At 37.2% G+C, this 12,854-nt stretch overlaps 1 protein-coding gene across 2 annotated transcripts in view; it reads left to right on the top strand.

The window, feature by feature from the left end:
* Nucleotides 1-12,854, top strand: part of CPSF3 (cleavage and polyadenylation specific factor 3) — a 42,712-nt gene that overhangs the window by 9,452 nt on the left and 20,406 nt on the right. For both annotated transcript variants that reach the window (XM_065891762.1, XM_065891763.1), the window contains 6 exons: nucleotides 2,010-2,099; nucleotides 3,379-3,529; nucleotides 7,040-7,215; nucleotides 8,231-8,389; nucleotides 9,335-9,481; nucleotides 11,990-12,142. In XM_065891762.1, coding sequence (XP_065747834.1) covers nucleotides 2,010-2,099; nucleotides 3,379-3,529; nucleotides 7,040-7,215; nucleotides 8,231-8,389; nucleotides 9,335-9,481; nucleotides 11,990-12,142 — 876 coding nt within the window. The remainder of the gene's footprint in view (nucleotides 1-2,009; nucleotides 2,100-3,378; nucleotides 3,530-7,039; nucleotides 7,216-8,230; nucleotides 8,390-9,334; nucleotides 9,482-11,989; nucleotides 12,143-12,854) is intronic.

The raw sequence follows: 12,854 nt of genomic DNA, 5'->3' as shown, positions 1-12,854 counted from the left end.
CAAGGCTTGTGGGATCTTAGTTCCCCAACCAGGGGTTGAACCCAGGCCCTCGGCAGTGAAAGCATGCAGTTCTAACCACTGGACTGCCAGGGAATTCCCTCTAGGTGATTCTTCTGTGCAACCAGAGTTGGGAACCAGTGCTATAGTGTAATAGTATTCTAAACTTTTTGTAGCTGCTCATTGTTTGAAATTTTTACACAGTGACTTGTGCTGCGTACTGCTAAACCATTTATTCTTGCCGCTTGCCCAAAAGCACAGAGAACAGCACAAATGCAAATCTAAAGTCACATTTCAAATTTGATGAAATTTGTTGGAGATAGGATTTTATCTTCTATCTGGATAGGTTTTCCATATACTTCAGTAGATTTCTTTCCCCATCATCATGACCTTTTTCTCTAAGATATTGAGCATATGTCTCAAGTTCATTAATATGGAGGTTATCTTTGTGGGCTGATTCTTGGAATATATTATTCCCATTAGTTAGGTTTAATAATTGAAACACTGGATGGTTTATGACTGAATTACTTTACACATTTTGAATCAGACACAAGCACTGCATCTAAATTCATCAGTTATAGGCCACTTTTTTCTATTGAACCTCACTTTCAGGAATTTATGAGCTGAACTATTTACAATAGGCAGGACATGGAAGCAACCTAAGTGTCCCATCAACAGATGAATGGATAAAGAACATGTGGCACATATATACAATGGAATATTACTCAGCCATAAAAAGAAGCGAAATTGAGTTATCTGTAGTGAGATGGATGGATCTAGAGTCTGTCATACAGAGTGAAGTAAGAGAAAAACAAAAACCATATGCTAACACATATATATGGAATCTCAAACAAACAAAAAAATGGTTCCGATGAACCTAGGGACAGGACAAGAATACAGACAGAGAGAATGGACTTGAGGACATGAGGGGGGGAACGGTAAGCTGGGATGAAGTGAGAGAGTAGCATGGACATATATACACCACCAAATGTAAAATAGATAGCTAGTGGGAAGCAGCTGCATAGCACAGGGAGATCAGCTCAGTGCCTTGTGACCACCTAGAGGGGTAGGATAGGGAGGGTGGGAGGGAGACACAAGAGGGAGGAGATATGGGGATATATGTATATGTATAGCTGATTCACTTTGTTATACAGCAGAAACTAACACACCATTGTAAAGTGATTATACTCCAATAAAGATGTTAAAAAAATAAACTTTGGCAAGAAGTGGCAAAAAAATAAAAACAAAGTGATCAGGGAAGCTGGTAGACTTAGGAGTAATTTTATAATTGGTTTTACTTGAATGATCTGTTAGAAATGGCATGAAACTCCCATTACTTTCAGAACGTAAAGACTAATGGCAGAAGTGTAACACAGAGAGGATCTGAAGATATTGAAAGTAAAATGGAACTCAGTAATTGTCCTTTTAGATATTAATGGAGTATAAAGTCTTTTGACCAATAAAAAAAAAATACTGCTGAGAGAAATTAAAGAAGACCTAAATAAATAGGTCTCTGAATTGGATGATCTCTACTTTCCTGTTCAGTGGATTGAAGCTACTCAAGAAGTACTTAGCAATTGCTTTTAAAAGATATCAGTTTGGGACTTCCCTGGTGGTCCAGTGGGAAAGAATCTGCCTTACAACACAGGGGACACGGGTTTGAGCCCTGGTCCGGGAAGATAACCACATGCTACGGAGCAACTAAGCCCGTGTGCCACAACTACTGAGCCTGTGCTCTGGAGCCCATGAGCCACAACTACTGAGCCCACGTGCTGCAACTACTGAAGCCTGCGCGCCTAGAGCCCATGCTCCACAACAAGAGAAGCCACCGCAGTGAGAAGCCTGCGCACCGCAGAGAAGAGTAGCCCTCGCTCGCTGCAACTAGAGAAAGCCTGCGTGCAGCAACAAAGATCCAACGCAGCCAAAAATAAATAAAAGAATTTATGAGCTAAAGAGAGTAGTAAAACGAAGCCTTCCAAGATCCTAACTTTCTGGCTTTATCTTTTTCACAGCTTTTGTACACAGGTGATTTCTCAAGACAAGAAGATAGACACTTAATGGCAGCTGAAATTCCTAATATTAAACCTGATATTCTTATCATTGTAAGTATTACTGCCCTGTATTGTAATTAGTGTAATGTAAGCAGAATTTTTCTAATGGGAAAAAATATCTCATTTTCATAATATATGATCAGATATAAATGTGTCTGGTTTTTTAGTATAAAAATTCATTTTGGGGCCTCTCTTTGTAGTGCAGCTCCAATTTCTTGCTGTTAAATATATTAACTCTAGTCTAATATCAGAGATGATATGCTGTCTCCTGAATATTCTTGTCTAGGTTGATTACCTCAAATTTCTTGAGTATCTTAAAAGGTTGTGTAGAATGGCACGGCCCCACTGTCTTTGCCATGGTAACTGTCTTTTGGCCTGTAGCACCTGCTAACTTTATGTTCTACTGGACTACTAGGTTACGAGTCTCAGAAAAATTTTAAAAATATTAACTGTACACGGAAGCTTTGGTGGAGAGGGGGTGATTGGTGAGGAGCAAATTAATACATGTGCATTGGGCCTGTGGTTTATATAAGAATATCAAGGACAGTTAGTTCAAGGTAGAAGAGCTGTCTGTTTCTCCCTCACCACCTACGGCATCCCCCAGCTGCCCAAGAGTGAGGGACCGGTGCGTGTTGCTGACCATGTGCAGTGTGTCATGAGCAAATTCAGTTGGCTCAGCTCACAGTATACCTGGCATATAAACTGACCGTAAATTAAAGGAAGTTTTTTTTAAACCCTCAGGAATAAGAGTTCTTTTCATTATATCTGGTACTGTAGAGCAGTGCTTCTCAAATTTTAATGTGCTTATGGATCATCTGGTGGTGCTGTTAAAATACAGATTCTGATTATGGCTGGGCTGGGGCCTGAGATTCAGCACTTCCAGTAAGCTCTTGGGGATGCCAGCGCTGCTGGTCAGTGCACCACACAGAGTAAGGTCTAGGGGATATTCTTAAAACTATAAGAAACAGTATCCATTTCTGATTTGTAAGCTTTGACTTAACAGAGGTGGGAGAAATATCCTTTTCCCCAGCCATGGAAAGCAAAACGCTTTAAAAGAAAAAAAAAGGCATCACAAAATTATCTTGAGCAGGGAACATACATTTTTGGACTATTTCCTGATTCCATTTTCTAAAAAGTTCTTATTACTTGGATGTGAATTCTAACTTTTGTATCTGTTCTTTCCAACTAGTGTTCTAACAATATATGTTTGAGTAAATGGCATATTAATAGAGAAATAGGTCACTTTGCTTCTGCATTTCATTGATGTTTAACTTTTGTATTCTTTGAGAGTTATCAACCTTGGTCTCAACACTTCTGATATGTTCTTTAGGAATCTACTTACGGAACCCACATCCATGAGAAGCGAGAAGAGCGAGAGGCAAGGTTCTGTAACACTGTTCACGATATTGTGAACCGAGGGGGCAGAGGTCTCATTCCTGTCTTTGCTCTTGGAAGGGCTCAGGAGCTTCTCTTGATTTTAGGTATGCCTTTTCCTTTTTATTTGGGAGATTCTCAAAATCTTACAGTGCAGTTATATCAAGATAGTTGCATGTCCTTGGATAGGTCATTCTACCCTTTGGGGCTGCAGTTTCTGTATTTAAGAATAGGGACTTGGTGCCCGAAAGAGCCCAGAGCAATAGTGAGTCTCATACAGTGCCACTGGAATATGAATGGTGTACCATCAGCATCAGAGGTCTTAAAAATATGCTACCCTTTGACCCAGCAGTTCAACTTCTGGGAAATAAATACACAGAAAATTATGTAAGTAAGACAATTCATAATTCTAAATATTTTTAAGTAAATATTATGTTAGTAAACATATTGTAGGAAAAAATCATGGTTCAGATGAGTCATTACGTATTTTTAAGTAATATATTAAGTGGACCAAAAAAATAGGATCCAAAACTGTGAACGCTGATCCTAGTTAGGTAAAAAACACACAAATGACTGGAAAGACATTTAAAGATACCCAGATGTTAAATCTGGATAGTGAGAAAGTGGATGATTTCTTTTTCATTTTCTGCTTTTCTCCGTTTTCCAAATACTTCAATGAGCATGTGTAACTTTTTGTAATAAGAGGAACAATGGGTGTCACTTTTTGCGTATATTTGTATTTAATGACCCTTTTTAACATTCTGTGATTATTTTCTGGGGAATACACTCTTCTTAAAGAATAACTGATAAGTGCCTCGTACGTATATAGCTTCAATGTCAAGAACTAGAAATGATATTGAGCTCTTACTCTCAGTTCTTCTATCTGTACGATGACAGGGATAAGTAGTATCCCTGTTACACTGAAAAGGGAAACAAGGGAAAAAGAATAAATGACCTCAGATCAAAAGCAAATCTGAGAGAGACAGGACTTAGCAGAAGCTAAATTTTCTAAAGCCTAAGCCAGTCCGTTTTCTCTTGGTTCTTCTTTCAAACTGCAAGTCACATTTGTCATTATAGAAGTCTTGAAATGGAAAGTCTCCATAACAAAGTAATCTGAGGAGCAGAAGAAATTAAGAGAGTGAAACCATGTTGTCACCATCAAATTGAGTTGCCCGATCTAGCAAATAAATATACAGGACACCAGTTGAATTTTAATTTCAGATAAATAATAATATTTTAGCCTAGGTATGTCAAATATTTAATATATTTTATTATACTAAAAATCTTTTATTTGTCTGAAATTCAAGTTTAATTGGGCATTTGCTGTGTTTGTCTGAAAACCATACTATCAAGTATATTATGATTCCTTTTATGAGCCAGGACTGCCCTATACACTTGGTTGCTCCTTGTCCCTTAAATTCCCCTTGTAATGCGCTATGATAGAAAGAGGGTCGAGCCACTGGTTTCAGATCCCACCTACGATCTAACCATGTGACCCTGGGCAAGTTATTCAACTTTCTTTAACATTTAAAATTTTTTCTTAAAAATACACCCGAAAAAATAGGAGACTGTGATGTGATCATGGGATGTAACATACTTTGCAAGGTATTTGAGAAATCAAGAGAGTATACATGAAAACATCGATACCATTAAAAATTTTAATTACATCTAAAAGAACATGAACAATTAAACCAGAGGGCAAAGCAGGAAATGTATTTGTAATATGCATGGCAGGAAAAGTCCCTGTCCTTATGTAGAGTTTTCACTTATAAATCAAGTGGAAAAAGAACATTCCCACACTTTTCAACCTTTATTAGCCTCAGCTTCCTAATCTATAAGATGGAAATAAATCTTCATAAATTTGTTTTGAAAACAGGAATAATATATGCAAATTGCATACTAGACATTTAATAAATTTCCTAAATGCAGGTGTACCTAGTAGAATGAATGATGTCCTGGCCATACTACCTTCATAATATTTTGGGATTTAATGAGGATTTTCAGCTAATTTTTCAGTGAAAACAAGCCTTCTTTTGAAGGTGTGTTGCCCACTGTTTTCAGTAATTATCAGAAACTGGTTAGCAGTTTTCTAAAAATATAGTTACACAATAATGTGACTTCTTTGTGTTCAAAATCGGTTTTAACTCCTTTGGTGGTCCTGTCTCGTAATTAGTAAAGTCTAATTACAAAGTGTCTAATATCAGTAAGTCTATATGAAATATTAATAAAACATTTTATTTAAAACCATCACAGAATTTAGTGTCTCTCTGGAGTAATAAGTTATGGTCTGTTATTCAGCATCACCTTCTACCAAATTATTTTTAGAAGCCTCCACATTTGGGACTACGATCACAGCATTCTTTGTAGGTCACGCGTTAATACTTAGGGATAGGTTTTGTGAGAGGACTGCTATGGGCTGGGAGAAATACTTGCAAATGACGCGACCGACAAGGGCTTAATTTCCAAAATATACAGACAGCTCATGCAAATCAATATCAAAAAAACCAACAACCCAACCCGATCAAAAAATGGGCAGAAGACCTAAATAGACATTTCTCCAAAGAAGACATACAGATGGCCAATAAGTACATGAAAAGATGCTCAACATTGCTAAATTATTAGAGGAATGCAAATCAAAACTACAATGAGGTATCAACTCACACAGGTCAGAATGGCCATCAGCAAAAAGTCTACAAATAAATGCTGGAGAGGGTGTGGAGAAAAGGGAACCCTCCTTCACTGTTGGTGGGAATGTAAATTGGTGCAGCCACTATGGAGAACAGTATAGACGTTCCTTAAAAAACTAAAAATGGAGTTACCATATGATCCAGCAATCCCACTTCTGGACATATGTCTGGAGAAAACTCTAATTCTAAAAGATACATGCACCCCAGTGTTCATAGCAGCACTATTTATAATAGGCAAGACATGGAAGCAACCTAAATGTCCATTGACAGATGAATGGATAAAGAAGATGTGGTGTATACACACAGCCATAAAAAAAGAATGAAATATTGCCATTTGCAGCAACATGGATGGACCTAGAGATTATCATACTAAGTGAAGTCAGTCAGACAAAGAAAGACAAATATCATATGATATCACTTATACGTGGAATCTGAAATATACAAATGAACTTATTTCCAAAACAGAAACAGAAACAGAAAACAGACTTATGGTTACCAAAGGGGAAGAGTGGGGCGGGGGGATAACTTGGGAGTTTGGGACTAGCAGATACAAACTACTATATGTAAAATAGATAAACAACAAGGTTCTACTGTATAGCATAGGGAGCTGTATTCAATATCTTGTGATAAACTAGAATGGAAAAGAATATGTATATATATGTATAACTGAAGCACTTTGCTGTACACCAGAAACTAACACAACATTTTAAATTAACTATACTCCAATTAAAAAAAAAACAGAAGGAAAGAAAGAAAGAAGTTCTTGTTTTATAAGTTTAAGACCAGGCTAATTTTTCTTAACCTCTTTAAAATATAGTTATGTGCTTTATTTCTTGTCTGAATTTTAAAAAACTAATTGTACACGTCATTTATTATTTGAACTATTTACTCCACATAACAAAATATTTGTTTCTTGTCAAATCTCTCTAGATGAGTACTGGCAGAATCACCCAGAACTCCATGATATTCCCATATACTATGCATCGTCTTTGGCCAAGAAGTGTATGGCGGTGTACCAGACATATGTAAACGCCATGAATGACAAAATCCGCAAACAGATCAACATCAACAATCCCTTTGTTTTCAAACATATTAGTAACCTTAAGGTGAGTGCTTGTGAAGAAAGAAGGACAGATAATACTCAAGTAAGTCGTTAGTAGTAAGAGATGCCTGACGTTGATTCTGTGGCTGCATCCTTGCTGAAGTCTTACCTTTTCTGAAGCAGGCATCACTTTTCTGAGGGAAATCAAAAATTTAGCAACTGGCATTCTTTTTTGCTTAAACAAATATTGCCACTTGTTCCAAGTCTCTGCATGTTCTCAATATTTACTGTTGCTAAGTAACTTGGATTTCTCTGCCATAGAAATAGGAAGCCCTGATGAGAAAAATATCTGTTACATATTTTTTCTGTTCCTACTCAAACCTAATCATCTTTTTCATTAGCACTGCAGATTCCATATATGAAAATGTTCATGTTTATATTTCTAGAGCATTCAGTAAAATCTGACTTCCTTTAATTTAAAAAACGTTTCATTCGAACTAATGCTCTAATCATAATAAACATAATACCCCAAATAATTCAAGTAATAAGTGGTCTTCCAGTTATCAGTAGGCTCTGTTCATAAAGTATTATTTTTTAAGTTAATTGCTTAGGAATTAGAGCCAAGTTTTCCCTTGAAACAATGTTAAAGTTTTTAGTTAGATTTTCTGGCCAGCTCAAAATATTGATGAAGTGTACAAAGCCATCGTGAGTCTTCGGGGAAATTCTTTCAGAGTTCTCTCTTGGGTGGATAGAAACCCATTTGACTCTTCCTTTTACTTTCTGCCTGCGTGCCTGCTAGGCACTGAAAACGGTCCTAATTATCTTTTAGCTACCGTAGAAGGTTTTGAAGTCAATGTGAACTAATTGCTTTTTATCATTTTGTTTTCATTTCATTCCCAGCCTAAATCAACTGTTTAGGGACTTAGAAATTAGACTTAAAATGTTTATTAGTCTTGTCAAGGCCCTTCCAGTCGTGTGGTTAACCTTTTTACCTCACTTTTCGGTATTCTTTACAAATAAGGAATGCTTTGTCAAACCTTGGTATTTAACATGCTTTTACCATTCCTTTTCTTTCTCAGAGCATGGATCATTTTGATGACATTGGTCCCAGTGTTGTAATGGCCTCCCCAGGCATGATGCAGAGTGGCTTATCCAGAGAGCTCTTTGAAAGCTGGTGTACTGATAAGAGGAATGGCGTCATTATAGCGGGATACTGTGTAGAAGGGACGCTTGCCAAGGTCAGTCAGAGCCTGAGACCATCGTGTTCTTCCTAATCAAGGCTGCAGAGGTGGCAGTATCCTCCCAGGTTTTTCCATTGAAGTAGTTCTTTAAATAGTGCAGGTTTTGATTTTTAAAAATGAGGATGGCAGTAGGCAGCTGGAGATGTTCTTAAGGTTGAAGAGTGAGGTCCTCACCTGAGTGGTTGGCACATGAAAGTTTGAGATGCACTCATCTGGTTGCAGTAAGAGAAAAAAATGGAAGGGAATCTATTCGAGACAAACACATGGATACCCTCATCTGATGAGAAAGAGGTTTACTAATAAGTGTTCTCTTGAAAAGCTGGAGAATGTGTTTGGGTTGATTGCCCATCTTACTCTTGATATAAGGTGGTTGATATTAACTCTGAGGTATATAGACATTGATGTGCAAAACTAGAGAAAGTTTAGGAATATTCCTGCATCATGTTCTCTTATCTTTTATCGATAACTTCAATTTTATTTTTTTAATACATTATGATTCCCTGCTTTAATCATTTTTATTACATTACCTTACTCTGTAAGTCACTTAGACAGTGTTGGCTGTGTATCTAAAATAGATTTCCAGAATAGAAATACATCTGTCCTCTATACAAATCCTCTTACCTGGAAAGTGACTCTTTAGAGCAGATAGTTCGGGATACAAGTGTACCTTTCTAATCATAAGTTATAATTTTCACTTCGAGGATCCCAGGTATACCGAATTTTTGTTAATCTGCTTACTTTCCTGATTAAATGTTTGCTTGATCGAGAAAAGAAGTATTTGATATTTGCTACATCAATAGTGTTAGAATGCTTTTTGTGTTAAAGGTCCTAAATTAGTGTAAGACTTTATGGCTGGGTGAAAAAGTAGAAAATGTACCTTTTCTTTTCTAATTAGAGAGTTTATGTGTTTTGTTTTGTTTACTTTTCTTTGTTTTTTAACAGCATATCATGTCTGAACCTGAAGAAATCACTACCATGTCCGGACAGAAGCTACCACTGAAAATGTCTGTGGATTACATTTCTTTCTCTGCTCACACAGATTACCAGCAAACCAGTGAATTTATTCGTGCTTTGAAACCGCCTCATGTGGTTAGTCTGTGAATTTGATTTTCAGCATTAAAGGCTGGAAGAGGCATGCCCAGCAGCAGCTGGTTCTCAGAGCAGACACTGTCTTCCTTACAGCAGCCAGTAGCGCTCTCAGCAGTGCCTTCACGTGCACTTGCATCTGACCTTTACCACTCCCCTTTGACTTAGGCAAGCTGTGCACTTCAGTCTTCTCCATTTTACATGGCATCTCTTACTCAGATCTACCAGCTCCAGTGTTCTTTCTGTTCTTTTCTGCTGCGTTCTTTGTTTTTTTCTGCTGCCTCCCCAATAACTTAAGAGCCCTGGCTTTGCAATGTGACTATTTTGAGTCCCAATTCCATCCCTTACTTGCTCTGTAGCCTTGGGCAAGTTACTTAACCTCTCCTTAGCTCATGTGTAAATAGGGATGATAATACCTCATAAAGTTATTGGGAGGACCAAATGAGAGCACATATATCTAAAGCACGTAATAGGGTGCCTGGCAAATGGGAAATACCTATTAATGTGGAGAGAGGAGAAAGGCGAGTCATAATAGTAAAAGCTAAAGATGCAGTTAGATATGAAATACATTACACAGCTCCTTACTTATGTGATTTGCTTATATTTTTAAGTTTTATGTAATTATTACAGTAGCAGTTATATTTTGGGGGGACTGGAGAGACTTAAGCTAAAAAAAAAGTATCTTAAATTAGAGGAACACTTATGGAACATGAGTCTAGAAAACAGATGAAGCAATGAAGTACCCTTTCTGATTGTAGCATGTATCAAAACTTCATTCCTTTTTATGGCTGGATAATATTGCATTGTCTGTATAGACCACGTTTTGTTTATTCACCTGTTGATGGACACTTGGGTAGTTTCCATCTTTTGGCCATTGTAAATAATGCTGCCATGCACATTGGCCTGTGACTATCTGTTTGAGTCCATTTTCAGTTCTTTGGGGTATATACCTAGGAGTGGAATTGCTGGATCATGGGCTAATTCTATGTTTAACTCTTTGAGGAATCACCAAACTGTTTTCCATAGCAGTTACACCATTTTACATTCCCACCAGCAATGCACAAGGGTTCCAGTTCTCCATATTCTTGTCAGTTTGTTATTTTCCCTTTTTAAAATTGTCACCATACCAGTAAGGGTGAAGTAGTACCTCTTTGTAGTTTTGATTTTCATTTCCCTGGTGACGAACGATGCTGAGCATTTTGTGTGCCCTTTTGTTCGTTTTTTAGTTTTTTCTAGCATATAGTCCTCACAGGTAGTTACCATTGGCCCTTAATGAGCAGATTCTTTGGTGGAGAAAATCCCTCACCTACTTGGCTTTATAGCACGTCAGGTTTAGTTACAGTGTAGGCAGTTCATGGGTGCCTTCTGGTGTGTGTTGTTTATGGATATCCTCCCAGATTTTAAAGCTGTGCAGGAAAAGCTGTACTGCTCTCTCTCTGGAATCACCACCTCATCCTCAGTCCCATTTTGTTGCTCTCCAGACTCTGTCTCTGCCGTCAGTTTAAATTCCTAGATTGAATTTGATGCTTACCTTCCTCCAATAACCAAGTCAGCAAGTCTGTCCACACGATAAAATAATAGTAGTGTTGGTGGTAGTGGTAAAAATAATAGCTAGCATTTATCGAGTATTTACTGTGCGCCAGGCACTGTACTGGTGTTTTACATGTATCAAGTCGCTTCTCACAACCAACGACTGTTTTGTAGAAGAGAAAACAGAGATGTTAAATAACTTGCCGAGAGTTACCCAGCTAGTAAGTGGCAGCGCCAAGATTTGTGTTACAGCAGCCAGGCCCCAGAGCTGGGGCTTGTCATCTCTAGGCCATATGCCTCTGCCTGGTGGTGACACTGGACAAGCTTCTGTCAGTCCAGGCAGGAAATCATCTACCCGTAGTCTATAGGTTAAGAATGATCTGTCTTGTAAAAAATAAGTTATGAAAATGAATTAGAAAGACTGGTAGCTAATGCAGTCGTTGTAAACACCTCTCTAAAACATGGTTTCATTTGGTTCTGGAATATTTTATATGATATTACTTTAACAAAGTATCAGAAGTCATTTTTTTTCACATAAAAAGCTTATTTTGTTAGTCTTATATTAAGAAACCTAAAGAAAACCGTGAGCGTTTTCTGAGATAGTAGGAGTAGCAATAGTCGCGTACAAGAACCACATGCATTTAAAGCTGGTCACCTGGTCCAGCCCATTTCTAGTGTGAGCGCAGAAGCCTAGAAAAAGTACAGCTTTCATAAAGTTGTGTATCTCGATAGTGGCAAAAACTGGAACAGAAAAGAAGTTTCTTTACTCTCTCTTGAAGTAGTTCCACTTAAGGATCTTTTAAAGCCAAGTAGAATGAAAACGTCACACAAGTTTGATTGACTGGAGATCCTTAAAAGTAGTAAAGTTTAATAACTTCAAGTATATCTCCATTTCATATAATTAACTAATTCAGATAACAGCCATCATTAATCTGAACTAAGGATGCTTCCCTGTGCTCTTTTACAATTTACACTTTGTAGATTTTAGTCCATGGAGAACAAAATGAAATGGCCAGATTGAAAGCAGCCCTGATTCGAGAATATGAAGATAACGATGAAGTTCACATAGAGGTTCATAATCCTCGGAATACAGAAGCAGTGACCTTGAACTTCAGGGGGGAAAAACTAGCCAAGGTAAAAGGTTATGGTTTTTAATCCTGTCCATTCCAAATAGTTCCTAATCCCTTTAGGGAAATGTATACTTCTTAAGAATATCCAGCTTTTAATTAATCAAATAATGTGCTCAACGATGATTTCTGTCAATTTAACTCAATATGCTGTAAGACCTTGATCCTTGTGCTTTTAGGCTTTTTCTGGTTCCACTAATTTGTTTTTCACATGGAAAATTTTCAAATAAATTAGATCTTCAGTCTGATGGCTTTTAATCCACATTCCCATTTACTTATCATACCCATGTTAGAGAGTAAACAAATGTCCATTACTGTTTTGTTTTTTTCCATTACTGTTTTTCACTACATCCAATACAGTATTCTGTCTGCCTCTTGGCATTCTCCCTCAGAATCTAAAAATAGACCCATATCTAAACATAATGTCTGTGGATATGATGGAATTTATAGATTTTTCTTTTCAAGAGTTAATCATTTTTGATGATGAAATATAAGGTTTTCAGAATTTAAAAAAGAAATGGTTACGAAAAAAAAAACCTTACCTGGGATTTTAGAGGGATGCTATAAGAAGTCTGCATTTTTACCTCCTGTTCATCAAACATCTTTTTAAGATACCTCTAAAGGAGACTTTTTAATTATCTGTCTGAAGTTTCATTTATTATTTTTTTAATATTTATTTGGCTGTATTGGGTCTTAGTTGCAGCACACGGGCTCTTTGT

The sequence above is a fragment of the Phocoena phocoena genome, chromosome 14 (genome assembly GCF_963924675.1).
Source record: "Phocoena phocoena chromosome 14, mPhoPho1.1, whole genome shotgun sequence".
NCBI lineage: Eukaryota > Metazoa > Chordata > Mammalia > Artiodactyla > Phocoenidae > Phocoena > Phocoena phocoena.
This window is presented reverse-complemented; position numbering and strand designations above follow the sequence as displayed.